The 16,335-nt window shown below is 37.7% G+C and overlaps 3 protein-coding genes across 4 annotated transcripts; 2 read left to right on the top strand and 1 right to left on the bottom strand.

Moving 5' to 3' along the window:
• The first annotated feature begins 310 nt into the window (after nucleotides 1–310).
• LOC121976998 lies at nucleotides 311–7,107 on the top strand. Its single transcript, XM_042529462.1, has 8 exons — nucleotides 311–643; nucleotides 1,853–1,935; nucleotides 2,044–2,319; nucleotides 3,630–3,687; nucleotides 3,832–3,956; nucleotides 4,761–4,823; nucleotides 4,989–5,113; nucleotides 6,787–7,107. The coding sequence occupies exons 1-8, from the start codon at nucleotides 586–588 to the stop codon at nucleotides 6,929–6,931; spliced, it is 933 nt and encodes a 310-aa protein (XP_042385396.1). The 5' UTR covers nucleotides 311–585; the 3' UTR covers nucleotides 6,932–7,107.
• Nucleotides 6,769–16,296, bottom strand: LOC121976999 (peptide methionine sulfoxide reductase-like). 2 transcript variants are annotated; one of them, XM_042529464.1, is made up of 3 exons: nucleotides 15,913–16,296; nucleotides 11,464–11,741; nucleotides 6,769–6,905 (listed from the first exon to the last, which is right to left on the bottom strand). In XM_042529464.1, exons 1-2 carry the CDS (start codon nucleotides 16,243–16,245, stop codon nucleotides 11,490–11,492), a joined length of 585 nt encoding a protein of 194 aa, XP_042385398.1. In that variant the 5' UTR covers nucleotides 16,246–16,296; the 3' UTR covers nucleotides 6,769–6,905; nucleotides 11,464–11,489. The 2 variants fall into 2 exon arrangements, with proteins under 2 accessions (XP_042385398.1, XP_042385397.1); XM_042529463.1 differs by lacking the exon at nucleotides 6,769–6,905 and having other exon boundaries at nucleotides 11,178–11,741.
• LOC121978748 (vignain-like) lies at nucleotides 9,456–10,763 on the top strand. Its single transcript, XM_042531048.1, has 4 exons — nucleotides 9,456–9,918; nucleotides 10,003–10,238; nucleotides 10,312–10,455; nucleotides 10,533–10,763. The coding sequence occupies exons 1-4, from the start codon at nucleotides 9,474–9,476 to the stop codon at nucleotides 10,761–10,763; spliced, it is 1,056 nt and encodes a 351-aa protein (XP_042386982.1). The 5' UTR covers nucleotides 9,456–9,473.
• Nucleotides 16,297–16,335: the final 39 nt, after the last annotated feature.

The raw sequence follows: 16,335 nt of genomic DNA, 5'->3' as shown, positions 1-16,335 counted from the left end.
GGAAAAAAAAATACATGTGAATTGAGTTTTCAGTGTTTTCATTGTAAAAGAACTTATTAATGTTCTTATTTTAACCACTAAAGATAAAAGTATTTACATATTTTTTAAGTATCAACAAAAATATTTCCATTGGTTCTCAGTTTTTCATGTTCATACATATTATTTTGGTAATTGAAATATTTTTAAAAATATTAGAGAAATGTAGATGAGCGAAGGACAACTTTTGAAATGGTAACAGTCTATGGTCTAATTAGTAATTTATAATTTTGGGTGTGCCGCCTAGTAAAATGCCAGTCAGGGTATATGTGCAAAAAGCCACTGCACCCTCTCCGATGGCCACAAATATCTCGCCGGCTCGCGTTCATTCCACCGCCATTGGCCGTCGCCGCTGCTATTTGGTCGCGAACAGTCGAGGATTACGCTATTCTGAAGTTGCGATCTCAACCCTCAGCGCCTGCCTGATGATGCGGGAAGCGAGCTCCTTTCCTCTCCCGAGATCGAGCAGCCGTCTGCTTTCCCCCTCTCCGAAGGTGTGACGACATCATGCCTCTGCCATAGAAACAATAAGCGAAAGGTGTTTTTTATATGTTGATGGCATGCGGGATTTCTTGTTCGAGTTACCATCTCTTGTTCAGTTCTGGAGGTTGGTAGTCCTCTCGCGCTTATCTTCTTCTTGTTTTCCCCCCTCTTCCTTTCCTTCTCTTTTATGGGTTGTTGGAGGGCAATGCAACAAGATTTAAATATTTAATAGAAAATATATGAAGATATTGGTCAGGGTTTATATTTCAAGAAGAATTTCATTTTTATGTTTTTTTCATTTTGGATTCAATGTTTTAGAGATGTTATTTGCCGTCCTGATTTGTAAATCCTTGTCGCATAGCTCATTTCGGCTTTCACTAGACCAGTTACTGTTAGGTTTGTATAACTTAAGTTATTACATTTAGATTTGGTAAACAACTTAATCCAATCATAAGGATTATGGATACGAGAATATGTGGGTCGGTAAAACAACAGTGCAGTAACAGAGTTGTTCAGAAGACAATGAGAAGCAAATTAAGAACTTATTATACTAAATTTAGCATTAATTAGCCGTGATTCAGTATCCATTTGCTATTTCTGTTCAAGATGCAGTGTAGCAGAAAATAGTAGTTTACATGGGAACCATTCTTTAGAAACAAGAGAACTACTGCTGAAAATGTAAGGCTAACCTGTTAGAAGATACTATATACTTTTTGCACCAGGAAACTTGTTGATGCCATTGAAACTACCATGTCATGAAGACTATAGTAGCAAATTGGTTTGTGCAACTAGTGTTTGTGGACGGCTAGATTCATTTTTTTTTCAGGAAATTTGACACTGGTAGCAACCATGAATAGAATTCAAAGGCAACTGAAGAGGAAAAAGGTTTAAGATACTTTATATGAGTACAGGAAAATATAACCAAGATAAATCCTAGACTTTTAGCTAGCATTTTGTAACAAAATGCTATGATTGTGATAACTAAAATACTAACAATAATTTGTAGACTTTATGAAATAATAAAATTTATGAATGTATAGTATAAACTTTAAACATGCATTACTAATATATCCAAAAAAGCAGGAAACTTTTCTAGCAAATCTGTCAAACAACTACTGTATGATAGCAAGTCAATCTCTATTTACTGTGAACTTTATTAGACTCCTCAAAGAATTCACTCGATGCTAATTTCACAAAGAAGAGGTTAACTTAACTGATTTAAAAAAATCTTTGAGTTTATATAACTTGGATAGGAATCCAAGTGTCTCTTTCATCAATTAGCCTATCGTTTTGCTTTTATCTCAGTTGATATGAGTTGGATTTGCTTCCTTAGATGGAAGAGACTTATTGGCAAGTAGGAAGTGTTGTCATAGCCCTTTTCCTGGAACAAAGTTTCTGTCTACTAGTATATGCTGTGTAAGTACCACCTGTGTTTTATTTGCATTGGCAGCTTACACTTTTTGGGCAAGCATTTTTATCATTTATTAGGCTAATCTAAACACAGTTCTTGTGAATATTCCGTAGGGCCATGGGCTACAACTGAAAGTTTTTGCATCAGGGAAATCTGAAAAGAAATTTAGAAAAGATGGAAAATCTTCCAAAACTTTTCCAATAAAAGAATTGCCTCTGAAAGAACTTAAAAGAATACCAAATGAGGTACCTTCAGATGATAAAGCAAATTTTACCTCCAGCACCAAAGTGTCTGCTGATAAATATCCTAGCCCTAGAAGACATCAAGTGCTTCAAGCTTGCATTGGTACATCATGCTTGCTACTTGCTCTAGGTGCAATTCTTCGGCAGGTCAGTTTATTTTCTCACTTTAGATTATGGTATAAATGAATTATTCAAATAGAAAAAACCAAGAAGATAAATAATTTTATTATGGATCTCCTTGATTACATCTCATGCAAAGAACCAGCAGTTTTACAAAGCTGCATATTGACCATGGACATGTGTTAAGAATAGCTTATCAAGTAATTGGTTTTCTATTCTGTTTTATCTTCAAGATGAATTGTGTATAAATGCTTTGATAGTTATATATCGAGATGAAGAGAGAGGGAGTGTCACCAAGTCAGAGAAACTCATTTGACGTTTTGACCAAACTTCTAACCAGAGCAAGGTGGCTTGTAGCCAGCATGATTTTTGTATGAAATATGGGATGGAACACTCCTGCATTAAAATTTTGGGATGGGAGCATTTTAGTTCCTGCGGGTGAGTAGTTGTGCCTACATAGTTAGGGGTTTCTCCTCCAAGTGGTATTCAACTTTGTCTCTTTCACTGAGCAAGCTGCAATCTCCAAGGCGCTGGCCAACCAGCACACTTTAGACTGTAGACTACTTTGGGTTAGTCTTGCTTTGAAGGGGAAGGCTAAGAGTTACCCTGCCTAAGGGGAACGTCATTGTGACTTCCACCTCCACCACATGACTTGCTCGATCCTCTGCTCAGGTGATTTCCGGCAGTTCGTTAGACACATGGAAACGTTCATAAATAGGGCTTCTTCTCTAGATGGTTATCAATCTCACAGAAATGCATCCATGTGGTATCACTGCCTATGTTGCCAGGGACACGAGGTCATTCCAACACGAGCTACTTCAATGGCTGGTTAAGGTGAAACAAATATCTAAAAATTCTGCACCTTTATACGAGCTTGGCTTCATAGTTTGTGGTTCCAGCTTTCTGTAATTATCTTTGGTAGGAGCTGTCATCCAGCTGATCTAGTTTGGCTCAATTCTCTGTGGCTATGGAGGATCCGAATGCCGGACGATGCCTGGGGCTCAATATTCTGCGTTCACTGCGTTACATTGCATCTAGAAACATAATTTGCTACATTCTCCAAATCTGCTGCACTAGCTTTTGATCTCTCTTTTTTTTCATAATTCTTGACTCTATAATCTGCCTTAAGTCAATCTATTGCAATAGCCTATGTATTCTGGTTTATATGGGTGACTTTTGTAAGATTTATTCTGGTTTATTTCAGTGACTTTTGTAATATTAATTTAAATCTATAACATTGAGTGAGCTATCTGCTCTCTCAAAATCTTTTTTCAACTAGAAATTTCTTGAGATATTTTTTCATGTCAAAATGACGCTTTCTGTTTTCTTGTATTTAGTTAACCCATCTTGCATCTGCAGAAGGATGGGCAGTAGTCAACCCATCAGGATTATCATGTAAGTGTTTGATACTCCATTTTGATATTTAGCAGCAAAATTCACATGGCATACTCAATAAATTACTTTGTCAAAAACTTGTTGATTGTGTCAAGGATTTCACTTCATTTTTTTTTTCTTTATGGCTGTGTGGCTTCACTGCAGTTGATTTTGAGATGTGGCATCTTGAATTGATCTTGGCACTTGTGATCCTGATATCATCTAGCCGATATATTCTATTGAAGACATGGCCAGATTTTTCAAAATCAAGTGAAGCTGCGAATCAGCAAGTATGGTTGGTTTTTAGAAAATATTCTAGGATTCTTTCTTTATTTTATACAATATTCAACATAACGTTGTTTAAGAAAAAAGATCATTATATTCCCTAAAGGGTAGCTATCTTTTCTGAATACCCTGGAGTTTCATTATTGTTAAAATCCCCCCTTGTAGTTTTTAGCTTCACTGGTGCCCCTAGATCTTCTTACAATCCGATCCTTTAGCCCCTACCTTGACTATGATTTTGTAAAATATAAGGAGGAAAAGGGGCACTTCACAAAAAGAAAAACGAAACTCAGAGGCATTTTTCAATGAAAGTTAAACTTTGGGAAGCATTATACCAAATTAGAGACTCAGGAAGTTTTGCAGTTTTTACTGAGGAGCTGTGCCAAATTGAATAGGAGTTTTCTGCTAGTGTTTCTGCAGTTTTGTGTTCTCTTGCTATTTGATCTGTTTCCTTCTGATGGCACTGGTCTTGTAGTTGTAGTAGATTGGATTTCTCCTAGCTTCTGAACTGTTGTTCAGTCTTTCTAGATAAATTTTGCAAGAGTGTAGACTTTCTGGCATAAAATGAAATTCTACCTATTGTTTATCTGGTTTTTGCTTGGGGATGCAAACCTTGCATGACAAACATAGATAAACTTTTGCATTAAAAAAAAATCTAGATATCTTTTTCCAAATTATTCAGATCCATTTCAACCATTCTCATTTCTGTCATCTGGAGACAGAGCAAGCTAAGAAGTTTTATCGCAATATAGGAACAAAAGGTTAAGACCTTGTCCATTTGAACATGATTTAAATTATTCTTTGTTTTTCAGATCCTCAGTTCGCTTGAGCCTTTGGATTATGTTCTGGTGGCATTTTTGCCTGGAATTAGTGAGGTAATGAACTGCTGCTTCAAGTTCTTTCTAGACAGTTTGGTGCACTTATGCTGGAATTTACCTCCGGGCTTGAATGCTTGTTGGTCCCTATGTCGTGTGTTATTGTCATTCGAATTTTCACTCTTGTTTCTGCATGCTTCTACACACCTATAAATATTTTTTCAGGAGCTCCTTTTCCGTGGGGCATTGCTGCCGCTGTTTGGGCTTAACTGGATGAGTTCTCTGCTAGTTGGAGCTATTTTCGGAGTTCTTCATTTAGGGGGTGGAAGGAGATATTCATATGCAATCTGGTAATTATCTCAAATACAATTGCTAAAAATCTAGCTTTAAAGTTCTTTTAGAACTCTTGCTAAATAAAAACAACATTTTGGTACCTCGTTCGCAATATCTTCCAGTAAAAGGTTTAATCTTCAGAGAATCTAGATAGAACATAGAGATACTGGTGTTGGCAGGTTTTCCTTTCTTCGTCTTCTTTTTACAAGGGAAAGAGAGAAGGGTGAGCGAACAAGTTCATTTCACAAGGAAATGGTAAAAGTGAAGCTTTATAGTACAGCCAAAGGTTGTGTGTATTCGATCAGATGGGGAGGAAAGGAAAGGAAGAGACGAGAAGAGGAAAGGATAAAAATTGCGGTGTATAGTAGGACATTTTCATCTTCCCCTTGTTTAAAATGGCCAAGACACCTTTGATCGTACCTACTCCTTCCCCAAAGAATGTGTATTATAAACATTTAAACTATTAATTCCATCCATCCTTCATAATGTAACTTATTTTTGAACACTTCTCCTCCCGTCCAACCAAATAAATACACAGGTCCTAAGAGAGGCAGCAAAGAGAGAAAATTTGAGTAACTTGAACTCTCAAAATGTTAAACCAGATAAAACCGGACCTGGGTCGACCAGTCTGACCCGGTCCCATAGAAGTTTCCTATCGGTCAGATTAACTTGAACCCTCGATGCAATTGCTAGTTGATTTTAATAATCATGACCTCATCTCAAGGCAGTCACAAACATTATACAAAATCTACTTGACAAGCCGCATACATCCTTTTTTATTGCAGGAATGTTTTCCTTCTAGGTTTCCCAAATCTAATTACCACCGTTAGCAAGTTGGTATGGTAAGCATCTTGAGAGCATTTATCATTCGCCGCAATTTGAGTTGTTAAAAGGAGTAGAGAAGATAATCTTGTTCCTATCTTCTTCCGATCTCTGAAGAAGGTTCATGAAGTCAAATTTTAACTCTTTCTTCACTCAGATGATTTTGTTGGCATCTTTTGTTGAGGCAGAGGAACCAATAGAAAGAAATGGCATACCTGTATCAGTAACAATCTCATAAGCAGCTTGACCCCTAACTGCCTAAGCGTAACCAATGGCATTGATGCCCACTTCTGCACTTGACAGAGCACCTTGTTGATTTGGTTTGAGGGAGAAATCTAATTCCCTTAACATGCTCTGCCCTCTTTTGTGAGGTTATGGTGCGGTTGGACTATCAGCAGAATTTTTCACTGAAACATACGAGCTTGCTGTTGTGAAACACATTCCATTGCTAAAATTGACTCTTGATTGGCCGAAGTTGGCGGCACAAATAAAGATTTGAAACTTTTAGATTTGCTGTGTCGCTCTGCTATCCACGTCAAGTAGATCACCGAACTTGGCGCACCTCACCCTATCGTCATAAATGCTATCATCTTGCAGGATAACATGGCAGAAGGCCTTCATATAATTCTTGGGGACCTTGGCTGAGATATTAACTGAGATATGCCAACGCAGCTTAGTGATATTAAACAGATCGAATTTCGAACGAAAAACTAGTTGAGACTTTTGACTTCATATCGTTGTATATAAATTTATGAGCAGCTGGTCCATCGAGAAGCAGACGTCTTGGATGTTTAATGTCCACAAAATTTGCTTTGTAAACATCTTTGTTTCTATAGAACTAACCTTTTGTGGATTCTCATTCATTCAGGGCAACGTGTGTTGGCTTTGCCTATGGCCTCGCAGCGATTATTTCCTCAAGCATCATCGTTCCTATGGCATCGCACTCGTTGAACAACCTTGTTGGCGGTCTTCTATGGCGCATCACATCTGTTTCAAAGAAACAAGATGAGTGATTCTGCAAAACATCTTACAGAATGAATGCCACATTCATGGTCCCTTTTGTTTAATGAACTCCAATGTTTTTTTTTTATGATCAAGAGTGACATACATGCTGTTAGTGGTTGTATAGGCATGCGTCATGTTCTAAACTAAGTTAATCTTCAAACAATTTCATTTCATTTCATATTAAGTCAAACTTTAAACAATTTCATATATACAGGGGTGTTACCCTGCACACCCGTGTGCGATGTGCTGTGTGCAATTAAGTGAGTGGGATGTTCGAAAATGATTAGGGCGTTCGGAAGTGCACTTAGTCGTCCATGCCTGTCGCGCACGGGGTGTGTGCAACGTCATCCTCTTCATATATATATGCTTATCTTATGATGCTTACATATATAGAAAGAGATTTATTATGCTAAGCATCGGTCGCGCACACCTGCGATGCATGACTGAGTGATGTGGGGCACTCAGAAGTGAACGGGGAATCTCAACTCAAGTCATTTTCAGGTGCTCTGCATCACTCAGTTGCACAATGTAGATGTGCAAGGTCGATGCTCAACATATCAGATCTCTCTCTCTCTCTCTCTCTATATATATATATATATATACACACACACACACAACGTAGGCGTGCACGGTAAGTGCTCAGCATATCCCCTCTCTCTCCCTCTCTCTCTCTCTCTCTCTATATATATATATATATATAAAAGGCTTTGAGAGCCAGCACACCTGCCATAGGTGCCTAAGGGGGCACGTCGATGTGGACACTTGAGAGCCCCACAACAATATATATATAATCTTGATACCCTACTTACCTTATACCTTATAGGCAAATCCTATGTGTACCATGTGTATTTTTTTTTACTTCGTTTAGCCTAAATACTAAATCCTATATATATATATATATACACACACTAGACGACTCTTAGTGAATTCAGACGTTCGAATCACTTCCGGACGCCCCGAGTGGTTGAAATCCACTCGGGGTGCTCAGATTCACTAAGAGTCGCTCATGCGTTGTCCACTGAACGACTGTGCAAGATAAGAAATCTCTCTCTCTCTCTCTCTCTCTCTCTCTATATATATATATATATATATAGAGAGAGAGAGAGAGAGAGAGAGAGGGGGGGTACTCGGAAGTGACTCAGGGCGCTTCAAATGCATTCACTTGGGATGCCCGACCACTTAGGTGCGCATGGGACGTATGCAAGCTAAGTCAGCATCATGTATATAGAGAGAGAGGGTTTTGTTACCCCGCACACCTTACACTGTACACACTCCATGAGCACCTCAAAAAAATTTTTTTTGCTTAATACTATAACTCAACCCTTAAATCCTAAATGGATAAATCCTAAGTCAAAAAAAATCTGGGTGACGCACAATCATGCATACCACCAAGGTAAAACCCTAAATGGCTAAATCTCAAATTAAAAAAAAAATAAAAAAATAAAAACAAAAAACTAAACCTAGACAACGTCTAGGATATATATAGGGTTTTGATATCTTGAGGGGTGCCCCGTGTACGATTGAGTGCGTGGGGCACTAGTCGTGGCATCTTGACCACTCAATCGCCCATGCGTGCTGCGCTCGAGCTATCACTCTGGATAAAAAAAATCCTCTCTCTCTACAGATATTATATGTTTTTGGTTAGAGAAAAATTATTTCACGTTCTTTCCCTTTTTGTTGGAATCACATATATAAATCAAAGTACAATTGCATAGTAATAGAGAAAGATTCATGAAAATAACCCATGCATAGTGATAGAGTAAGATTTATGAAAATAACCCATGCATAAGCCGAAGTTTATAGTTCTAAAACAAATTTAGTCTTTTGTAAGGATTTAATTTCAATGATGAAATCATTGAACTTCTACGTTGAAATGTTTACATAGAAGTGATCCTTTTAGCGTTGAGTAGTTTAATAATTGTATTAAATCTTCGCTCCTCAGCTAGAGATGTGCTATTTTAATATTAAAAAAATTAATTAACCAATCAATTAAATGAAATTACAGACTATAAGATACACATAGTATGTTTCAATACAAAATTAAAGAAATTAAACTATAAGACACATTGATATTTCCTACATGTTTATATCATTATAATACATATATACAATGTTAATACATTTGGAAAAAAAAAGTGATTAGTGATTACGATGCGAGTCAATCCATTAATTAGTAGAAGAACACTAGTAACTCCTTGGCATTCCCCTTCACACAAAAGAGTGAGTCAATCCATTAGTAGAAGAACACTTGTGGTCATTCTCATTCACAATAGTGTGAATAGTAAGTGAAAGAGGACAAGAACGGTTTTGCAGAGCTACCAGCTTTAACAATCCACTTGTTGATGCCATAAATCTTTAATCCTCAGACATCAAGTTCATCTCTAACAGTAGCACACTTCTCCATCACCAGCATTGCCAGGTCAAGACAAAGGTCTCAACAAACTTCCTGATCAACATTAATCTCTCCACACTGGCAGAAACCCAGCGAGGAGCTTATATAAACCCTTCTCCCTTACAGCATGCACCAACTCAGGCATATACTAGCCAAGAATGGGCAAGGCACTATTCTTGTTCGCGGCTGTGATGGCAATGGCCTTGGGGCAAGGTAAAGGCATCCCCTTCAGTGAGGAGGATCTCGCGACGGAGGAGAACCTATGGAACTTGTATGAGAGATGGCAGAGTCACCATGGTGTGGCTCGAAGCCACTACGAGAAGCACTTGCGCTTCGATGTCTTCAAGGAGAATGCCAAGTATATACATGAGTCCAACAAGATGGAGAAGGGCTATACCCTGAGCTTAAATAAGTTTGGAGACATGACAAGGGACGAGTTCAGGAGTACCTATACTGGATCGAGGATTGACCGCCATAGCTTGTTCAGAGAAAGCAGAACGGGCAAGGGGAGCTTCATGTATGAGAATGTAACTGACCTCCCCAGTGCCGTTGATTGGAGGCAGAAGGGCGCGGTCACCGGCATCAAGGATCAAGGCAAATGTGGTGAGCTTGATTTATAATCTAATTTCATTGCTATTGATTTCTAGTTTTACACAAGGATACTGACAATTCGTTCAAACATTCTAGGGAGTTGCTGGGCCTTCTCGACTGTGGTTTCAGTAGAGGGGATAAACCAGATTAAAACTAATAAACTCGTATCCTTATCGGAGCAAGAACTTGTCGATTGTGACACTAACACTAATAAAGGATGCAACGGAGGTCTAATGGGTGATGCATTCAACTTCATCAAAACAAATGGTGGAATAACCACCGAGGAAGCTTACCCTTACGCTGCTAAACAAAACAAATGTAACCTTCAAAAGGTATCTAACATATAGCTTCAAATCCAAATATATAACCAATTCAATTATAGTTCACTAATAGAACATGTTACAGGAAAATTCTCACATTGTTGTGATCGATGGGCATGAGGATGTTCCCATCAACGATGAGGAAGCTTTGATGAAAGCTGTGGCAAATCAACCTGTATCAGTTGCTATAGAAGCAGGGGGTGGCAAAGAGTTCCAGTTCTACTCTCAAGTAATTTGCAGTCAGTTAACATTGTTTCGTTCTAATATGCTTTAACCAACATGCTTGGCTACTTTCGTCTACGACAGGGTGTCTTTGCAGGGAATTGCGGAACCAATTTAGACCATGGAGTTGCTATCGTAGGGTATGGAACAACTCCCGATGGGACGAAGTATTGGATAGTGAAGAACTCATGGGGAATAGAGTGGGGTGAGCAAGGGTATATAAGGATGAATAGAGGGATCTCAGCAAAGGAGGGGTTATGTGGCATTGCCATGCGAGCATCTTATCCTACAAAGACATCTCCCAACCCAATTTAACTACAACTGCAAGTCTAATGATCTTTGAAGATGTATGCAGATGCCTAAGAAGAAATTTAGCTGCTAGTTTATAAGTTTGCTACATCCAAAACTTTGGATTCTTTAGGATTGCAACATCTTGGTGCAAGCAACTATATTAATACTTTAAATAAGACAGAATGGAATGATAATGTAATGTCTTTTTGATAATTTAACGAGGATTGAACTGTCTACTTCTACTTCATCTTTCTGGGCTACACTATTTTTGTTTCTTTTCTGAAGTATGGAATTACAGAAGTGTTGTTGGAAGCTGATGCATATAGGAAAATCCAAGAGGAGAATGAATATGAATAGTAAAAATTCTGCCTTAACCTATTTGTTGTGATCCCCGTAATTCTAACAGTATGAACTTCAGATGATATCTTGCAAATTACATAATGCAAAAAACTAGAGACCATATGCATTGCTCTCCTCTTTTAAATGAAAATAAAGAGTAGCATGTACCAGCAACCAGAAGGAACTTTTGTTCTTTCAACTCTTTGCATAAGAAAGATCTTCAAAGTAGTAAAACAAAGTAATGAAACTAGAGCACTTAACTCATCAAGCACTATCCACTTACCAAAATTCAAACTAATAAATGAAAAATTGCATGCTTTATTTTATTAAAGATAGCGATCAATCAGGATCAATTCTATAGGATGATATGGGTAGAAGACCATACCAAACTTAACCATTCCATGTTGGTCATCAACCGTAGCATCTAATCGGGTCATTGCACCCTTTTCTAGCAGATTGCTTTGCTCCTTCTTTACCACCCTTCTCCAAGTACTGCTGATGGTATTCTTCTGCTTTGTAAAACTTCTTTGCTGGAAGAATCTCTGTCACAATCTCATTCTCCAGTTGCGTTTGTTTTTGCTCCAAAGATTCCCTTGCAAATTTAGCTTGCTCCTCATTGTAGTAATATATCCCTGACCGATACTGGGTGCCTACATCGATTCCCTGCCAAAACAGTTCATCATTACCAGATACCCGATCGTCAAGTGCTTGTGTGAATCTGATGCATTGCCTATGATTAAGACATTAGTTTCTTTTAGATATTAATCTCATTTGGGCACTATCTATTGAGACGACAAAGTCTAAGACCAACTAGAACTAGTGCTGAGTTTAATTAATTAGCAAAAAAAATAGTTATACATAAAAATATATGAGACAGTGATCCAATTAAGTGTTGGAACCGGATTCTAAATTTGGATATCGTGTTTCTATTCTACATGCATATGTGCAATGGAAATTTAAAATTTTATTTTATGCTTTAATAATTAAATCAAAGGAGTGTTCGTATTGATTTTTAAAACAAACATAAATATGATTTTTAATCTAAGCATGCATTACAATCTAATCATTCAAGCAAGATCCTAAAAGCATAGAAAAGATAAACTATTAAGTAAATAATTCATCTGATGGCAATTTAATCATTTTATTTACATATGCTAAACTATCTAAGATAAACATATTAGATCATTTAAGCATAATCTAAATAAAACTATTAACATATGCATCAATATACATATGAATTAAAGTACAAGTGAAAAACATATCTCCAAAAACAACCTTTGTTTGGAGATGACTCCAACTATTCTGGGTTTAGCGGAATAACTCTTGGTTGTTTGTCACGAGCTCATGCTTCCTCTAATCCGGTCTACGATCGGAGTCCTCTTTCCAACACTTGATCGCACTAGAGATCAAGTGTCATTTTTCGTCGAGACGATAGAAAATGTCTTCCTCGAAGATGAGGAAGGGGCTGCCCAATTAACCCCTTCACAAGGGGCTACCAAGTAGCTCTCAACAAGGGACTGCACCTCCCAAAAATCTGAAAGAAGGTGGGCGGCAACAATCCTTCTCGGAGAAGGAAAAACTAGCGACAAGGAGATGGTACTCTTTCGATGGATGAAAGGGAAGAAGATCTTTATCTTCTTCCTTTGAGAGGGGCTGCCGAAATTAGTGATGATGGTTGCCAAAATTCTCCGAGGAGTATGGTTGTCCGAATTTTCCAAGGAGAAGAAAAGAATTGTTGTTTGAATTCTCCACGGAAGAAGCGTAGAGGTTACCACCCACAATTTTCAAGGAAGAAAATAAAAAGCTTTGCTCCTCAACTCTCCAAGGAAGGCTCAAAAGGTTGATTCTCTCCAAGGAAGAAAAGTGTGGCTGCCAAATTTTCCAAAGAGAAGGAAAAAGTGCTGTCCCAATTTCTTCAAAGAGAAGATAATCATTTTGTTTGGCTTTCATACTTCTCTCCAAGGAGAGGTGGCTGCCGTGAACTTCATGGAGGAGTGGAGTTGTGGAGAAAATTGGCCAATAGGGTGAAGAGAACAGAACTCATGATATTTGAATCAAGTCTTAATTTTCTTCTCATCTTATTTCTCTTCTCATAATTTTAGATAAAATTAATGTGATTATAATGGGCTTAGGCTTTCAAGACCTATTGTCCCTCTTCCATCTTTGTCTATTGGATTTTTATAACTTTTCTAGAACACAATAATGTGAGTTCATTGTAATTATATCAACGATCCAATATCGTTGACGCGGCAAGCACACTTCCTTGCTATTGCAATAACATAAATATGATTTGTAGACTCTGTCTGGAACTCTTCCACTCTCCTTATTTCCTTTAACTGGAAATCATACACAACCTCTTTTATGAATCATAACATTTGATCATATCAATTTTAGTTGTCAATTCACTATTTGATCACATCAAACTTTATTCGCCGAATTCAACGAGAAATAAGAAAACCAATACTTGTGTGACCCTCAATGGCTCAGAGAAACAGCTAGCCATGAGTTCACAACTCTTTGTGATTTAGGGTTATACTCGTCCTTTATTCGGGCATACCCTTAATAACCGCATCCTATGATTAACTCCTTAATTATAGGATGTTAGAAATAATTCTGATTAATATCCAACGAATCATGGTAAGAGCGTCTAGCAGTACTACCTAGGTATCACTGAATAGTGCCGGTAAGAATCAGTCGATTATAGTTAATGTACAGTCTGATCCCTTCATCTCATATATCTCGGTCGAATCTACATCCAATGGTACATCAAGGGTTGTATATTGATTTGACAACCATGTGATATATCATATAGTGATATCACATGTGCAACTAGGAAACTCATTTCCTAAAGCATATCTTACAGCTTTGATCAAAGACTTCATACACTATAAAATAATATATTACATAGGATATCCACATCCGTGGGTGTGTGGTGAATCCCTAATTACAATACACTAACTCTTACATGTTTCGTTACTACACCCAATCTCACTACCTAATAACCCTAATGGAGTCGGTAATTGAGTCAAAGTAAAGCCCAGCATAGAGTCTTAGTGTTGTCTCGGGTCATAAGGACTACTAATGTACAACCACAACCAAAGACTTATCCACTCGATAAATGATAACCACTTGAAAAATTTGTGTGAGGGATGTTCGATGAACTCATCGTATGATCACTCATCTGTATGTTTGAACATCTCTATGCTCTTACCAATGAAATGTGATACACTACATCACAGATGCTAGTCTCTAGCTTGAACGGTCTTTTATCCTTATTTATTAGGCAACCCAATTAACTAGGAACATATTTAGAATATAAGTGAATATTGATATATTTCATGATGGTCATCATATGTACTACCACATTTTACTATAGTATATTCAAGTACTTTATCTATGCATCTAGCATGGGTATAAAGACAAAGTAATCTCAAACCGAATTGAATTATATTAAAATAAAGATTGTTTATTTACAAGAGTTAATAAAGCCCTAACCAACAGGTGGCTTGTTCTACAAAAACTTGTCAAAACCGAGACATCTTCCAAATGTATGGTTAAGGTAAAGGAACGAATACACGATTGAATTGGTATACCTTAAAACTAAACATTTTTCCTAAAATCAGGTTGATTTATTCTTTCCGATCAATTGTTTAAACATTTATTTTGCTTGATAGTCCCGAATACTGTGAGAATCGGTATACAATGAGTTGTCAAGGATCTACTCACCTAGATCCTTCCAGATACTGAAACTAATAAAAAAAGAGGAGAAAAGAATCGATTTTGGTGTTCAGGAGAGGCTCATTCTAATTCGATTGATCTCCTCTACAGAACAAATGATAGAACCATAGTTTGCAAAATCGCGATCCGGATCGTAGGATCGTACGATCCTACGATCCGGAAATCCAAAATCGATCCAGGATCGTGCAGAATCGTTTTTGCAGTATGATCGCAGCAGGATCGGTAGGATCGGAGCAGAATCGGTAGAATCGGAGCAGGATCGGAGCAGAATCGGAGCAGGATCGGTGGAAGCTTTGAGAGGTCATAACTTTTGACTCGGATTGAACCACGGGGCCTATAATATATCAAATTAAAGCTCGTTCAGAGATCTTTAATAAATTTCAAAGTTTATCCTTAACCATTATCTTTTTTTTTCATCTTATTAGAGTTTTAAATTATTTAAATATATGTTTAATTATTTTTGAGTTGGTTTTTTATCAATAATATTCTGTCATTTATTTTTCTCAAAATAATAAGTTTTTGGATGCCTATTGTCTAGTATTGTGTGGCATCAACCAGTCTTTAGAAGATTATTTCCGGCATTCATATTTGAATCAAAGGATTCAACAGCTTTTGTTATATACGTTAGATGTTTTGTTGACATTTAAATTGAATTATCTTATAAATCAAGGAAATATTTTTGACATTATATGTGTTATTATTATTGTGTTAATAGATATTTTATATTCTTTCATTTTATGATATGAAAATATAAATATTATTACTATGCGAGAATGATAGTTGAATTACAAGTTAATTTAAATTTGTACATGTAGTAATGTAATTTGATGTGTTGAGTGTAAATAATTGTATATATATATATACAAAATTAATTATTTATTTATATGTAAATGAGTTTTTTAGGTATTTTTTTCAATTATTAATCATGTATAATAAAATTTTAATGGTTTTTGGTAGGATCGTACGATTCTACGATCCGATCCTGGCCGATCCGATCCTGACCCTAAATCGATCCTGCGTAGGATCGCGATTCTACAAACTATGGATAGAACTATGTCAAAAGAGAGGACGAACAATTAGTCGAGATGAGGCACACCTGGCGATTGAGCGTGGTGGGATCATGGCGAGACCAGAAAAGGGCGAGGAGGTTGGAGTAGGGACAGACCGCTGGGTCGAAGTGGACGCGGACCACTTCGGCGTGGCCGGTGTTGTCGCCGCAGACGTCTTTGTAGGTGGGATCGGGGAGGTGGCCCTGGCAGTAACCCACCTCGGTCTTGACCACGCCCTCCAAGCGCTGGAAAGCGAGCTCCACGCTCCAGAAGCATCCCGCCGCGAACTGCGCCAGATCCAGGCCGGGCTGCGCCGGCGACTCCACGTCCGGCGCCAAGGCAGGGTTCGCCGCTGCTTGCTCAGCCGTCGTCGCAGCCATTCCGCCCTTTCTTTCTCCGGAAGGGAGGAGGCCGGAGGATTAATTGGAATGTTAATTATTTTAGATTGGTCGATCTTTTTTTAGTAGGCT

Source organism: Zingiber officinale, chromosome 4B, assembly GCF_018446385.1.
Source record: "Zingiber officinale cultivar Zhangliang chromosome 4B, Zo_v1.1, whole genome shotgun sequence".
NCBI classification, from domain to species: Eukaryota; Viridiplantae; Streptophyta; class Magnoliopsida; order Zingiberales; family Zingiberaceae; genus Zingiber; species Zingiber officinale.
The sequence above is the reverse complement of the archived record's forward strand: the minus strand, read 5'-3'. Positions and strand labels throughout refer to the sequence as shown.

What these genes read in the sequence shown, in the direction of transcription:
- LOC121976998 (XM_042529462.1), top strand. Translation starts at nt 586, where the DNA reads ATGTTGATGGCATGCGGGATTTCTTGTTCGAGTTACCATCTCTTGTTC. An exon ending in TCTCTTGTTCAGTTCTGGAG is followed by an intron (nt 644 to 1,852) that starts GTTGGTAGTCCT and finishes TTGCTTCCTTAG; the next exon opens with ATGGAAGAGACTTATTGGCA. An exon ending in CAACCCATCAGGATTATCAT is followed by an intron (nt 3,688 to 3,831) that starts GTAAGTGTTTGA and finishes GCTTCACTGCAG; the next exon opens with TTGATTTTGAGATGTGGCAT.
- LOC121978748 (XM_042531048.1), top strand. Translation starts at nt 9,474, where the DNA reads ATGGGCAAGGCACTATTCTTGTTCGCGGCTGTGATGGCAATGGCCTTG. An exon ending in ACAAATGTAACCTTCAAAAG is followed by an intron (nt 10,239 to 10,311) that starts GTATCTAACATA and finishes AACATGTTACAG; the next exon opens with GAAAATTCTCACATTGTTGT. An exon ending in AGTTCCAGTTCTACTCTCAA is followed by an intron (nt 10,456 to 10,532) that starts GTAATTTGCAGT and finishes CGTCTACGACAG; the next exon opens with GGTGTCTTTGCAGGGAATTG.
- LOC121976999 (XM_042529464.1), bottom strand. Translation starts at nt 16,245, where the DNA reads ATGGCTGCGACGACGGCTGAGCAAGCAGCGGCGAACCCTGCCTTGGCG. An exon ending in CCACCACGCTCAATCGCCAG is followed by an intron (nt 11,742 to 15,912) that starts GTGTGCCTCATC and finishes CTGTTTTGGCAG; the next exon opens with GGAATCGATGTAGGCACCCA.